At 38.8% G+C, this 16183-nt stretch overlaps 1 protein-coding gene across 1 annotated transcript in view; it reads left to right on the top strand.

The window, feature by feature from the left end:
* GALNTL6 (polypeptide N-acetylgalactosaminyltransferase like 6) overlaps nt 1–16183 on the top strand; it is a 1261228-nt gene that overhangs the window by 1023254 nt on the left and 221791 nt on the right. The window contains exons 6-7 of the mRNA XM_007523011.3: nt 4382–4567; nt 10980–11163. Of these exons, the coding sequence (XP_007523073.1) occupies nt 4382–4567; nt 10980–11163 (370 nt within the window). The remainder of the gene's footprint in view (nt 1–4381; nt 4568–10979; nt 11164–16183) is intronic.

The following is a 16183-nucleotide window of genomic DNA, read 5'->3' on the forward strand; positions in this document are numbered from 1 at the left end:
CACTCAATAGAATATATTGAATTATAAATACCTTACACACAAACAGAGAATGCTATATTTTTTCACTTCTAAGATTAGCATTCAAAGGCAGCTTGTCAGTCAGAAATGACATTTCTCTTCATAAGTGCAACTGTTGCCTTAATAAATGTTTGTCGAGTGGGGCCTGGCAATGTAGCACTGGGTTAAGCGCACATAGTACCCACAGTGATCCCGGTTTGAGCCTGGGGGGTGTGGGGGGGAGAGTGTCACTTCACAAGCAGTGAAATGGGTCTGGGTCTGTAGATGTCTATCTTTCTCTTCCCCTCTCTATCTTCCCTTCCTCTCAATTTCTCTCTGTCCTATCCTAAATTTAAAAAAAAAGTGGGGGGGGGGGTTGGACGGTAGCGCAGCAGGTTAAGCACACGTGGCACCAAGCGCAAGGACCGGCATAAAACCCTGGTTCAAACCCCACATGCAGGGGAGTCACTTCACAGGAGGTGAAGCAGGTCTGCAGGTGTCTATCTTTCTCTCCCCTTCTCTGTCTTCCCCTCCTCTCTCCATTTCTCTCTGTTCTATCCAACAACGAATGACATCAACAATAATAATAAAAACCACAACAAAAAGGCAACAAAAGGGGGGGGCAGGAATGGCCTCCAGGAGCAGTGGATTCATGGTGCAGGCACAGAGCCCCAGCAATAACCCTAGAGGCAAAAAAAAGTGAAAAAAATGGCCTCCAGGAGCAGTGGTTTTGTAGTGCTGACACTGAGCCACAGCAATAACCCTGGAGGCAATAAATAAATAAATAAATGGTTTTGAATGAACACTATATCTCTCTGTTATTGAAAAAATTAAAGAAAGAGTTATACTGAAAATACAGTGCTTGTTAATTTGAAAAACAACCCAAGTTGGAAAAATTGACAGCAGAGGTTGTAAAGCAAGTTTGGAAGAAGAGGAAGTGGGGCATCTGACTTTACAGGCACTCGTGCATATTTATGAGCGAGGGGCAAGCATGCTCAGAAGAGGAACATGCAATGATCATATGGAAAAATGTCATTAAGGGTATGCACTATAGACCCAAGAAGGCTCCACTGAGAGCCCTCCACTCACCAACCTGACTGGCCCACAACCTAGAGTCCTTATTAGCAAGATTTTGCCTTGTTCCAATCAAAGACAAAAGTATAAAAAGTGAAATAAAACTCTAATTAACTATAGTGTATTAAAGTAGATCTAAGAGGATGGGTGGAGGGGGGAGTCTAGTGATGGAGAATGTGGTGTGCTGACACCTTTCATGGGGAACTGTGAAATGTACACCTATGACAACAATTTTGCAAATCACCTTTTACCCCCAATAAAATGATTAAAAATAATAAGAACAAAGTTAGCTGTCAGTCAGACCGGGATTATTTAACAGAACTGTTTTTTAATCACTGACTGCTATCCAGATCTTAGTTTGTGATTGAGGAAGAGTAGGTGTAGGACAGAACCTACATGTTTAATCCCCCACATCACATATATCTTAGTAGTGCTCTGGTTCTTTCTATCTGTCTTTTTCTCCTCAATAAATTAGATATGCATATCTTTAAAAACATATTTTGGAAGGGCTGGGCGGTGGTGCACCAGGCTAAATGCACATATTACCATGTGCATGCTTTCTACCTGTAGGGGGGACACTTCATTAGTAGTGAAGCAGTAAAGCAGGTGTCTATCTTTCTTCCTTTCTCTCTCTTTGTCTTCCTTTCTCCTCTCAAGTTTTCTCTGTCCTATACAACAAAATAGAAAGGGGAAAAATGGATGAGGAGGAGGAGAAGAAAAAGAAAAATGTCTGCCTGGAGTGGTAGATTCATAGTGCTGGTACCAAACCCCAGCAGTAACACTGGTGTCAATAAAAAAAATAAATAAAATAAAATAAAATAAAAAGATACTTTGGATAGATCTCTAGGAAAGATTGCAGGGATATAGGGTAAGTCCATTTCTGGTGTTTTTGAGATATCTCCAGATTGTCTTCTACAGGAGTTGAACCAATTTACATTCTCATCAGCAGTGTGAAAGCGTTCTTTTTTTCTCCACATCCTGGTTAGCTCTTGTTTCTCTCCTTTCTCAATATATGACATTGAGTCCTGCTAAGTGAGATCAGCCAGAAAGAGAAAAATGAATAGAAGATGATCTCAGAGTTGTAACTTAAGACATTAGGAGAAAAGGTAAAACACAGGGTAAAACTTGGACTAGATTTGGTCTATTGCCACTAGGACAAGAACAAGGACATGGGAAGTTGGAAGAGAGGGTTAAGAGCGCATTAAGGACCAAATGGATGATGATGAAGGAAAACTTGGGTTGGTAGTGGGAGTGGTATGCAGACACCTATCATAGAAAGATAAGAAATTATACCCATGTGACAACTGGTTTATAAACCATTACTTCCCTTGTAAAAGAAAAGAATTTAACAGTTTCATTGCACCCAGGGAGGATTGCCACACCCAGCAAATTACAAGGCCTATGCCTTTTTTTTTTTTTTTTTTTTTGCTTTTCTGAACTTCAGAGTCCTTGTCCATTTTATTCAGTAAAATTAAAGGTAAAACATTGCAAAAGGTGTTGACATCTCTAAATATAAATTTAACTAGCTGTGTAAAAGGAAAAGACGTCTCTCAAATTTCTTTTTTTTTCTTTTTTTCATTTTTTGTTGGATAGATACAGAGATAAACCAAGAGCAAACAGGGAGACAGAAAGGGAAAGAGAGAAATCTATGGTACTACTTCATGACTCTTGAAACTTTCTTCCTGCAGGTGGGAGCCAGGAGGCTTGAACCCAGGTCCTTGCACATGGTAACATGTTTGCTCAACCTGGTACATCACTCCTAACCCCCTCTTATTTTTTTTTAATTCATTTATTGAATAGATACAGAAAGAAACTGAGAGAAGGAGGAAGGGAAAATAGAAAAAGAGAGACATTCGCTGCACTGCTTCACGACTGGTGAAGCTTTCCCCCTGCTGGTGGGAACTGAAGGTTTGAATGTGAGTCCTTGCATATTGTAACGTGGGTGCACCAGAGCCTAATCCCATAGTTTCTTACTTAATACAAGTAGGGAATTCAGACTTTGAGAGTCTGAATGGTCTACTCTCCTATTGTACTGGTGAGAATTTTGTTTTCCAAAGTGTGACCATCTACTTCTGATCATTATTAAAATTTAAAAAATCAAGATAAAGCTATACAGATCTAAATAATCTCATGAAAAAATACATCTGACATTCATTAAGTGAAAGTTAGAAAGCTAAATATTTAATTTTACTCTTTTGTAAAATATGAAAGAAAAGAAATGGAGATAGTTCAATACACTAATAAATAACAGCATTAAGAGTGTTGAAAATGAAAATAAACACTTCTGGACAGAGAAATTCCAATATAAAGATAATGTGGCATCTAATTAACTGAGTGGCAATGAAGTGATTATGAACCCCTATTGTTGCCGATCGCAAAGGGAGACTTAACATTGCCCTTAACTGCAGACATGCAGAGAAAGTTTGCAAGTGAAATATACCATATATTAAGATACTATTTCAGTGAACTAGACAACATTTGCTAGAAACTCCAGTGGTTCTTACAAAGTCTATATAGGAGAAAATGAATTAAGATAGAGGCTAAACATGAGATAAATGCACATCCTACAGAAAGTTATCAGATGGAACTATAAGGCATGAAAAGAACTGAGAAACCGGTATATTTTATTACAGTTAATGGATAATTTTTATTCTAGAAATACTTTGATATGATTTTATCCATATCACTGTTTTTAATTAAGCAAGGAAATACTTCTAAATATTTGTTTTCTGAGCTTAAATAACTAAGTTGCAAATGAATGTGTAGTATCTCAACTGCTTTTCCTTTCCGTATCTAACTGTAACAACCAGTCAGTCAGTCATCTCCACTTGGGCTAAGTAGTAGAATGTTGAAATGGTTTCATGGCTTGCTATGACCTTGCAGGGAGAGTTCTATATTTGTCTTATTGATTTGAGTGATAGTTTACCCCCACCCCTTTCTTTATGCTCTACATGCATTATTTTTAATTCAGAGAACATAAGCAGAAGCCTTCCTAGGTAGATCTTATAGACTAGAAAGACCATCAGATTTCACAAAGTGCCAGCCAGGGCTAGTCATGGCAGAGACTGACCAACACTTAAAATGTGGGATAGTTCTGGCATGTCAGGATTCCAAAAAGGGCAGTCTTTGTAGTTTATGAAATATTTTGGAAAGTCCAAAATACTAAACTTCTAGGCATAAAATCTCATCCAGTTGAAGAGGGGAATAAAATGGACTGAAGCCCCAACTCAACACATTCTATGCATCACATCTTGGAGACTGTTGAAACTGATGTTCTGTGTCCTCTCTGCATGCTCTGCTTTCTCCCTAGAGCACTTAAAGGATAAATTGGAAGAATACATGGCCCGGTTTTCCAAAGTCAGGATTGTCCGCACCAAGAAAAGAGAAGGACTTATCAGGACACGGCTCCTGGGGGCATCTATGGCAAGAGGAGAAGTCCTGACCTTCTTAGACTCACACTGTGAGGTCAATGTGAACTGGCTGCCCCCACTGCTTAGTGAGTACATAGACTTGTGGGGGTGGGGTTGAGAGGAGTGTCTTGGGATTTAGGGGGACTGGAAGGAATCACTGTGATTCAGAGGTAGTAGGTAGTTTCTTTCTATTTATTATACAGCCAAGGAATACTAGACAGCCCTTCTGTAATTTTTATATGGGATCTTCTAATTCTATTGTATGCACTGCTGAGGATAAATAGCTAACTAGAAAAATGGCACTGAGATGGACATTCCAGGAGGTGAGCAATAACTGACCTGGTAGAGTAGGGGACCTGGGATTAGAAGGCTGGGGTTTGAGCCCTAGTAGCATATGGGAGTATCATAGCACTGGAGGAAGTGCAACCCTGGAGGTGACACAATGACTAGAGTCTTGGGCCTAAGGGCATGAAACCTTAAGTTTGATTCCTTGTATCACATGTGACAGAGTGCTCTCTGGTTCTCTCCCCTCTCTCTCCCTATCTATCTATCTATCTATCTTGTGTTAAATAAATCTTTAAAAGAAAACAAAAATACTATGAGAAGATCCATAGGCTATAAGAAAGTGTTGTGGTATCTATACACCCACCCATCCATTAATTCATATGTCTATATATCCATGAATAAAAAATAAAAAAAATTCCTAGAAACAGTTAAATCACACAGGCATGAGGACTTCACACTGCAATAAAATTAAATAAAATTACATTTTAGACAATACCAACCACAGTTGAACTCAAGATTAAAAAAAAAATGTTTCATTCATCATAGATGGTCACCTTTCCTGCTGCTCTAGTCACTAAGTAAACACTGGAAGTAAACTAAGTAAACACTGGCCTGGAAGCTTCTTCACAGACTGGGTGCCTGTAGCCAACCCCCTCCCATCTCCCATCCTCCCGTATCTCCAAACTCAGTGGCCAGTCACCTAACTCAAGTTGGATGTGCTAAGACCAACCCAGTCTGGAAAAGAGAAATTTCCCACGAGTGGTCATCCCACTTCCGGTTATCTTGTCCATCTCCAAAACTCTCTCCCTTTACAATGTCTGAACTGGAAGACGCTTTGAAGAGGGTTAAACCGGGAATAGCTGCTGGCTATGATAACATCACCCCAGAACTCATTCTTAACCTGGGTCCCGCAGCAAAGAAGTGGCTCGCTTCATTCCTGTCCCACATCTTGGAATCTGAGTCTATGCCCAAAGTTTGGCGTCATGCGAAGATTATAGCGGTTTTGAAACCAAAGAAAGACCCAACACTGGCCGCCAGCTATAGACCAATTTCTCTCCTCTCCGTGTGTTACAAACTCCTTGAGAGGCTGCTTCTGTCACGTATTTCTCATCTTACAGAGAAATTCCTATCACCCGCCCAAGCTGGTTTCCGCCCAGGAAGATCTACCTGTGAACAAGCCCTGGCCCTCTCAACTTACATTGAAAATGGATTCCAGAAGAATTTAAAGACGGGTGGTGTCTTTGTTGATCTCACAGCAGCCTATGACACGGTCTGGCACCGTGGTCTCCTAGTCAAGATCTCAAGATGCCTGCCTCCATGGGTGGCCAACACTATATCGTTTCTTCTCCAAAACAGAAGATTCCGGGTGCATCTGGGTGACAAGTCTAGCAGATGGAGACTTCTCTCAAGTGGCCTCCCCCAGGGCTCTGTTCTGGCTCCTATGCTATTTAATATTTACATCAATGATCTCCCAGAAACTTCTTCAAGGAAGTTCATCTACGCCGATGACATCTGCTGTGCAACTCAGGCATCCAAGTTCGACATCCTCTAGGAAACACTCACGAAAGACATGTCTCTGATATCTGATTACTGTAAAAAATGGCGACTAATCCCTAGCACTGCAAAAACGGTATCATCTGTTTTCCACCTACACCATGCCTCGGCCTCGCGTGAGCTTAATGTGCAGCTTGGCGATACGAGAATCCGGCATGAAGCCCAGCCAGTCTATCTTGGCGTTACTCTCGATCACACTCTGTCATTTCACGAACATCTCATAAAAACTGCAGCAAAGGTGGGCTCGAGGAATAACATCATTGCAAGACTGGCCAGCTCCTCATGGGGCGCAAGTGCTTCCACACTACGATCATCATCTCTGGCATTATGCTATTCCACTGCAGAATACTGTGCCCCAGTATGGTTCCATAGCCCCCATGTCCACTTGGTCGATTCCAAACTATATTCCTCCATGAGGATAATTTCTGGAACCATCCGTTCCACCCCGGTTCCATGGCTGCCAGTTCTTAGCAACATCGCCCCGTCAGATATTCGTCGGGATGCGGCATCATCTAAGTTCATTTCCCATGTCTACGCTCGACCGGACCTGCCAATATACGCGGATATCTTTGCCCACCCTGTCCAACGCTTGATGTCTCGTCACCCAATCTGGTCCCCTATGCCTACACTGAACTTCTCTGTTCCAGACTCTTGGAAACAGAGTTAGCAGTCAGCTGAGGTAAAGAACAAACACCTCATCACAGACCCCTGCAAGCATCAACTAGGCTTTGACCTAGCACGTTATGATTGGGCCCTCCTCAATCGCTATCGAACAGGCCATGGCCGGTGCGCCGCTATGTTCCATCGCTGGGGAGCCAGAGACGACCCGAACTGCCCCTGCGGCTACAGACAGACTATGACCCACATAGTCAACGACTGCCACCTCTCCAGATTCAAAGGAGGTCTCGAAACTTTACATCAGGCTCAACCTGACGCTGTTGACTGGCTATGGAAGAAAGGCAAACACTAGAAGAAGAAGTAAACACTAAAAGAAAAAAAATTCAAAAGCACTACTTACAACTACAGTAAGATTAGATCACACAGGAAGAGTTTAACAATTACTCTGGGCTTACTAAGAGATGAGGAAAACAATTGTTCAGCAACAAAACATTGTTCAGGTATAATTGCCTTGATAATTTTGAGGATTAATAATGCTAGCTCTCCTTCCCAATTCTGGGACCATTCTATATGTCTAAATCTGTATTCCCACCTATCCCCATATTTATGTGACACTCCTATGAAATGTTCAGAGCTATTATCCAAGTGACATATGGTGAATGCTCACAATACAGCTACGCCGAAAGAAAGAAGATAACTGTCACACTGTATTTGAACTTAGACATAGGGAAGTGCAGACAGTCAGCCAAGCCAAAAATCATATGTGCAACTCCTAGTTGGAGTTTGCCTCTTTTGTTTTTTTATTTCACAATGAAGTGCAGTAGTGAATAAGAAATAAACTGTAAGCCTGAAAAAATAATGTTTCTAAAAAAGTTCTCAGCGTGCATACATTGTACTTCTGATTTTTTTCACATTTCATTATACCAACTTTTATTGTAACTATATCCCTGATCTAGGAGCCCAAGCCACTAGCAACTGCCTTCACAACAGTTGCTTCAGAAAGAATGATTTGTTACCAACTGCTGTGTGATATTTCTGCCCAAACCAGCAAAGCTCCATTTGTAAAAGATTTGGAGGGGAAAATCAATTGAAACCTTATAGGGTTTAAAACAGGAAACAACTGGCAACTACACACATACACACACACACACACACACACACACACACACACACACACACACACACACTACACAGATGACTACTGCCTAGCCGTCTTAATCAACAGGAGTGTTTCAGGGCTCCTATGGTGAGAAACTCCTCTGAACTTTTAATTAAAAGTGTCTTGTCCAGTGACACAGCAACTAAGAATTTCATCAATAGCAGTGAGATTCCTCCAAACTGAATGTGACCTATATGGTGTTGAATACTCAAGGAAGTCAGCAAAACGACTGATTTATTTATGAGCCAAAGGCATCCTTAAATGTCCATTAGTGAGCCTCTCATTATTCATGTGAATCTAACAAGAAAACAAAATAAAAAAAGAAGAAAAATAGAGAGCAGAAAGCAAGAAAATAAGAGTAAACCAATTTTTTTTTCATTACAGCTTTTCATTTCCTGTAGGCCTGATGGATAAGAAATGATTCAAGCTCAGGATCACTATCTTTTTTATTTTCCTCTTTCAGTGTCTTGACACATCATCCAAAATGAAAAAAAAAAAAAAACAGGTGGAGCCACACAGTTTCTTGGTTCATTTTTCACCTTGGGATTATACCTGAATTTCAATTTCCCATTAAGAGTCTGTTTGGTTGATCCCTGGAAATTGAAATGTAGGCACAAGCCTTAGATGAAAAATTAGTCATGCTGCTTTTACCCTAAGCTAGTACAGTTGCAAGAGGACTGAAAGGAAATTTGAAGGGAAAGTTGACAGTTAATTTAACTGAATCATTCTCTTCAGGTCACCTTGGGACTCCTTAGTGGTCAAGAAACTTGTAAATCAATCTGATTCTGAACTTGATTGAAGAAAATCCTTGAGACCTTAGTACTAAAATACCTACAGAGGTGAGAGAAGAAATATTTTGGACACAGTAGTGATGGTCTCCACTGTCAAAGCTATCTATGGGAAAATACTTTTCAGATAAAGATTAAAATCCATTATAAAGCTTGTCCAGGTGAAAGTTGGTGCTTCCAGAGTCCTTGATGGAGATTAACATAAAAAAGGACTGGCAGGGAGGAGTGCTGTGTCGGCTAATTAGCAGAAAATATGATTGAGGTGACCCCCAGGCCTGCGAAAGCAAGTTATAGCCATGCTACATAAAACTGCAACTTTTTTCACATGCCAGATTTTCACCTTCCCCCTACCTGATTTTGCTTTCCTTAAGTCTTTTTAAAATATTAGATAATTCAGTTACTTATTATATATATTCTGTGCTCCATCCCTGAAGAGTATGTGTGTGTGTGTTTCACTTCTTTAGTCTCAGAATCTAGAAAAGTGTCAAAAGACATATAGTTTCTACTCAATAAATAATGGTTGAAATAATGGATGAATGAATAATGGATGAACAAATTAATGAATAAATGGCCTGGAGGAGAGATATTCCACAGGATTCTGTAGTTACATACTCTGCCTTATCAATATCATCAAAATAAATAAGAGTGAAATAACCAAGTCTCATATTTCTAAACAATGTTTTTTAAGACATTAGAGAAAATTTATTCCACATGCCATTTCCAAAGATCTTCCACACAACCAGAAACAGATAATTCATTTAAAAGTTCTGTCAGTTTGTTATAATAAATATCGATTAAATGCATGTCCTCAGCAAGAAAATACTTTACATATAGCTATTCTAGGTGAGACAAAGTATACAAATGCTACTTCCCAGAACTGACTATTAATAATTCACACTAACAATATATATATAAAGAAAAAGGGTGGAACTAAAAAGAAGGTCACCTTTCTTCTTCATGAGAAGCATTATGCCAATCTGAAAAAAAAAACTATGGGTTTAGAGTTAGACCAAAGCAAGTTGAATCCTGATTCTTGCTCTTGAAAGATGATTAACTTTCTGCAAGTTATTTAATTACTCTGAGCTTAGTTTCTTCATTTGTACATTGCGAATGATCAAATTCACCTTACAGGATTGCTAATACAATTCAAAATAGCATAAGTCAGGGCCAAGTGGTGGTGCACCTGGCTGAGTGCACACATTACAGTGTACAAGGACCTGGATTTGAGCCCCCATCCCCACCTGTAGGGGGAATGCTTCATAAGTGGTGAAGTAGTGCTGCAGGTGTCTCTGTCTCTTTCTCTCTATCTCCCCTACCCTTTTGATTTCTGGCTGTCTCTATCCAATAAATAAATATAATTAAAAAAACTTAAAAAAAAGAAATAGCATAAGTCACTTGGTAGTAACTAAAATATTTAATAGTAGCAGGAATAATAGCAAGAGTATCCAACCACTTAATACAGTTTTTGATGTGATGAGAGAAGATAAAAATGTATAGTTTTAATAAAAATAACCTATACCAAATAACAGTATCAATATAGGACTTTACAAAATTTTTGAAAAGTTTGAAAACCAAGAATGACTCATCCATCAGTACTCAGTGGGTTGAGATAAAAGGAGGATAGACCCACCATTCTGGCCATTATAAGATTAGGTGCTTTAAACAGCCATGAAGTTAAATATTTATACTTTGGAATCTCCAGAAAGAAGGCCAATATTTTCTCAGCAGGGTCTGGCTGTATGCTTGAAGGAACACAAGTACTACTTATGCTCCACACATGTTGGATGCACGATAAAATGACAGATTGGGGACAAGTCACAGTGAAAATGTGACAGAGGTAGAACTAAATGGACTTCTGCAAGTCTCTCTGGGACTTGACTTTCTTAAAGGAAAATGCAGCAACATTAATTGCACCTAATCACTGTCCCATCCCATTATGTTGAATATCCAGGGAGTCAGAAAAGTGCTCTAAAAGTGACCAGGAAGCAGGCTGCCAGCTTTACCCACTACAGGCTATGTGTGGGTTTGTCTGCTGAAAATGATAGATGATCTGTGCAGGCATGTCATCTCCTCATTTGTGCTTTCATTTTTCAGACCAGATTGCACTAAACCACAAAACCATCGTGTGTCCCATGATCGATGTCATTGACCACAACCACTTTGGGTACGAGGCCCAAGCTGGGGATGCCATGCGAGGTGCCTTCGACTGGGAGATGTACTACAAACGAATCCCCATCCCTCCAGAGCTCCAGAGAGCAGACCCCAGCGAACCTTTTGAGTGAGTAGCAGTGCCGGGGAAGGGACGGAGAGAGAGGGCAGCTAATTAGTCCTAGGTATGTCAACCTGGGACCCAGGAGGGTTGTTCTAAGAAGATGAACTACAGACCTGCAGGTGGTTGAAATACAAACTGTGCTGAATAACGGGGTCATCCCTTCTCGATTTTTTCTAAGCATGAGAGAATATTTCCAGATAATATCAAAATATAGGATAAGTAAAGTTAACAGAACATGGATAGAAAAGGAATATGTGTCCTCCCATAAGATATTTCTCTCTTTAGTTCACTCTTTCCTTTTGCAATCTTCCTTAAAGATGCTTTAAATCATCTATTTTGGTCTTCTTTACTGGTGACTGATATAAATATGAAATATCACAAAAGCCTATGTTCTACACTGTAAGTTGAGAATTGACTATGAAGGGATGCTGTGCTTCTTAGTTAACAGCCCCATAATTAAATGTGGGAAATTAATCATAATAATATATCTGGAGTCAGTAATTTGATAAAGTTCTATATAGATCAGAGCTTATAATACTCTACTGATCTGTACAACTCTATTCAACACATCTACTTTTAATTATTATGGACATGAGTACTGTGAATACCAAGAAATATGTTCTACAAGTATTAAAACCTTAATGGTTAATAATAAATGTTCTCCAAAAGTTAGCCGAGAGATAGCCAAAAGAATACTACTATCTAGTCCTCAGATTACACCTCTTTAATCCCAATAAGATCATTATAATTTAAGAATTGTTACATATTTTTCTTAGAGTAAGAAAAACACCTGCAAGCAAAGTTTGCACACTGAGAACTCATTTAAATGCATTAAAATAGACACTGTCTCTTCATCAACAATAAAAGCTATAAAGTTTGCTGAAGAGAAAAGCAAAAACTACTCTGTAGTACTTCTTTAATTCCTGAAATCAATTCCAATGAGTTGGAGGAGAGTTTCTCAACACCAACCAGCAACTCTCCAGATACTATGAGGTATACTGCAGTGCAGCTCTGTTCTCACACTATTTTCCAGCTGATAGCATCAAATTCTACAGAAAAAGATTCATCCTTTCAAAACTGTCCTCTATACATATTCACTCATACCCTGCACATAAATGTACGTATATGCCAGGTGCCACTTGCAAGCCCAGATGGCCACCTGTATTTCTGACTGGTGCAGTACAGAGTGTAGGTTCCAATAATTTTCCTGCTTGGGTTAAATTAATTTGTTAGAGCAAACATAGCTCACAAGAACAGCTTACTAACTATATCACCAGATTATTGCAAATGATTATAATATGGGAACTGCCAGATGGAAAAAAAAATACTCAGAATCAAGGTATATGGAAAGAGCACAGAGCTTCCACGTTGTCTGAGCAAATAAAACTCCACCCAGAACCTTCATATATTCATCAGCCTGGAATCTCTCTGAACTCTCTGTTTTTTAATGTTTTCAAAAAATTTTATAAAACTATGATAAATAACTTTATTATCATAAATAACTTTTTTTTCATTGAGGTAGATGAGGTGATATAGTACTTTGGTAGTGGGAGTGGTGTGACATTATGCCCCTTTTATCTTATAATCTTGTAAATCACAATTAACTGACTAATAAAAATAATAAATAAATAAAACCATAATAAATGAGACCATGTGACATTTTCATAAATGTATTCCTGTATAATCAAGTAAATGAAAAATAATAAAGACACTAGCTTGTAGGGACAAATAATTTTTAATTATTGTTAAAATGCATGATGTTGGAGATGGAACAGAGCCCTTTGGGGTTTTTTAATGTATTTATTTTTTATCACCACCAGAGTTTTGCTCCCAATACTTGGATAAAACATACAGAAAAGGAGAGGAGAGGTGGATATAGAGAGGATGAGAGAAAGAGGGACACCTGGAACTCTGCTTCACCACTCATAAAGCACCCTCTGCAAGTGGGGATGGGGCCTTGAAACCAGATCATTGCACAGGGTAATGTGCGCACTCAGTGAGGTATGCCATAGTCAGACCATCCCTTTTTTTTTTTTTAATGGCGGTCTCAGTACATAACATAATTAATTAAATCACTGACAACTAGGAATTGATTTAACATCCAGTTCTTCTTTCTCAGAGTGAGGACCAACTAGAGCCAAAAGTTTCAACCTCTAATCACAAGATTATGTTTCCTGGCAACCAGTTAAATTCTAGGTTATGGTCCAATGTCCTCTCACTAACCTGGACAAAGACACCTTTGTGAATCTCATCACCTAGAAAATGTCAAGGGCCCTAAGAGTTATATGCCAGAAATGAGAAACAAAACCTAATAAATGTTTCTTATTATAAAACACAAGAGCATGGACACTTATGCTTTAAAATATAATAAACATCAGGAAACATATTCTCTCTCATTCAAACCTCTAGAAACATAACTTCTTGAGAAATCAAAGGGGACTTCAGAAGACATTAGCCCAGTACAGAAAGAGAGAAACAGTTTGTTCCAGCATAGAAAAAGCACTTGTTAAGTATTAAGACTTTCTGAAGGAGGACCCCTTCACACTCTCAAATTTCAGCGTAGTTTCTGAGAAAAAAAAAAAATTAATACCTTTCTTGCTCTTACAAGTGCTTCTACTAATATTTTTAGAACTATTCAAAATGACTAAAGGTTTTAAAGGAAGGAATTCCTATTTAACATTTCAAATGAGACCAGCTGAGAGATGCTCTTCAGATGATCCTGACTGTAACCAGGTAGCTAACTACTGAAAGCCATAGCAAAAGCCTTATAGTAGGATTGAAAGATAGATTGAGGGGATATAGCCTAAGAAACCAAACATACCCATCTAAAAAGATTTGTGTGTACTTATGTCCATAGCAGCACAATTTGTAGTAGCCAAAACCTGGAAGCAACACAGGTGGCCAACAACAGATGAGTGGCTGAGTAAGTTGTATATATACACAATGTGGCATATATACTACTCAGCTATTAAAAATGGTAATTTCACCATTTTCAGCCCATCTTCGATGGAACTTGAGGAAATTATGTTAAATGGGATAAGTCAGAAACAAAAGGATGAATAAAGGGATGATCTCATTCATAGACAGAAGTTGAAAAAACAAGATCAGAAGAGAAAACACAAAGCAGAACTTAGACTGGAGTTGGTATATTTCATCACAGTCTAAGACTGGGATGGGGGGGCAAGCCCTGGAACATGATGGCAGAGGACACAGTGAGGGTTATATTATTATGTGAAAAAGTGGCAAATGTTATGCATGTACAAACTATTGTATTTTACTGTCGACTGTAAACCATTAATCCCTCAATAAAGAATTTTTTTTTAAAGATAGAGTATTGGAGAATACAAACACTGGAACGGCTTATTCAATGCAACTGAGTGGCCAAACAGTGACACAGCCACTAGAATATAGACATTCGAGTCCCTAATCCTCACCTGTAAGAGGGACACTACACATGATGTGAAGTAGTGCTGCAGGTGTCTGTCTCTTTCTCCACCACTCCCCCTTTCCTCTAAATATATGTGGAGAGAGAAGGAAAAAATTATCACAGGAAATAGTGGCTATGTATTACAGGCACTGAGCCCCAGTGATAATCCTGGTGGCAAAAAGAAAGAGAGAAAGGAAGGAAGGAAGGAAGGAAGGAAGGAAGGAAGGAAGGAAGGAAGGAAGGAAGGAAGGAAAGGAGGGAGGAAGGAAGAAAAGAATGGAAAATAAAGGAAAGGAAAAGAAGAGAAGAGGAAAAGAAAAGAAGAGAAGAGAAAGGAAAAGAAAAAAGAAAAGAAAAGGCAATTGGCATGTTAACAGCCACAGACAGAGGCTACTATCCAAAGCTGCCATGTTTTAAGAGGCAAGAACTCATTCATAATAGTTTTACAAATGTTATAGCAGTGGCTGGGTTATAAAGGTCTTCTTTACATCCACTGCAGTAGCAGTGTGGGATTCCTCATTTGTGCAGAAAAGTGTTCAAAATGTCACTGGGGGCACCTAAAAAGGGGAAAATTATAAAAGTTTTCTCAGCCCCTAGCCTGTTAAGTAGACCTCAGCAAGGGCTTATACAATATCAAGCATTGTACTTAACGTGTGACTTTCAGTGTTATTACCTCTGCTCCTCTCACCCACTTAGATATTTGCTGTCCTGTTGAAAATTGCATGTTTCTGTAGAATACTATTCACTTTCTGCATTAACTCCCTTTGATTCCAAGAAATGTGGACACTTTGTCCTTCTGCAATAAATGCAGTTTCCAGGAAATGTCCATTTTTATCTTCAAAACTGCATTTGCCTTTCTGATTATAAAGAATGGTTACCAAGCCACTACAAGCAGTATATCAGCAATCCCATTATCTCAGCAGTCACCTGAATGTGCTCATAAACAGACATGCTTGGGCTAAAATCTGTTTCTCTAGAAGTAAAGTATTAAGACACACAGAACAAACACAGTCTGTCTGTATCTCTCTCTCAAAGTATCCTGTTTTGAGTAGCTGCTCAGAGGAGTTTTCTATGGGGGAAGATGAGGCAGAGACTAGAGGCTGAAAGAGATTTAAGAGTACTATACAAATATTTTCCAAACTCTAGCACTTTCCAGACAATACATATCTTAAAGGTTATATTTATATTGCAAGCGAGTTCACTATATGTTCTAAGAGACAAGACCTGAATTATTTCATCCATACTGCCATTATCTGAATTATAAGTTAACTACTGACTACAGTAGTGTTTTTTAATCAATTGAAATTAGTGGGGCATGAATAGTATTTAATTATTAAGGAACTGAATTAAATTGAAAATTTCAGAGCATTATACTAATAAGTCTACATGTTAACTCTCAAACATTTATGCAGCTACAATGAATATATAATCTTGGCATATAAGCTATTTATTACTATAGATGACATGGTAAAATAAAAAGGTAAAACTTTACCAACTTCATAAGCTGAAATATCAAAGTCTCTCATAATCCATCTAGAAAGGAAAAGTGAGACTCTCACGCTATTTCAAATAAAAGTTTTATTTATATATACAAATGAC

This window comes from Erinaceus europaeus, chromosome 2 (assembly GCF_950295315.1).
Source record: "Erinaceus europaeus chromosome 2, mEriEur2.1, whole genome shotgun sequence".
Classification (NCBI taxonomy): domain Eukaryota; kingdom Metazoa; phylum Chordata; class Mammalia; order Eulipotyphla; family Erinaceidae; genus Erinaceus; species Erinaceus europaeus.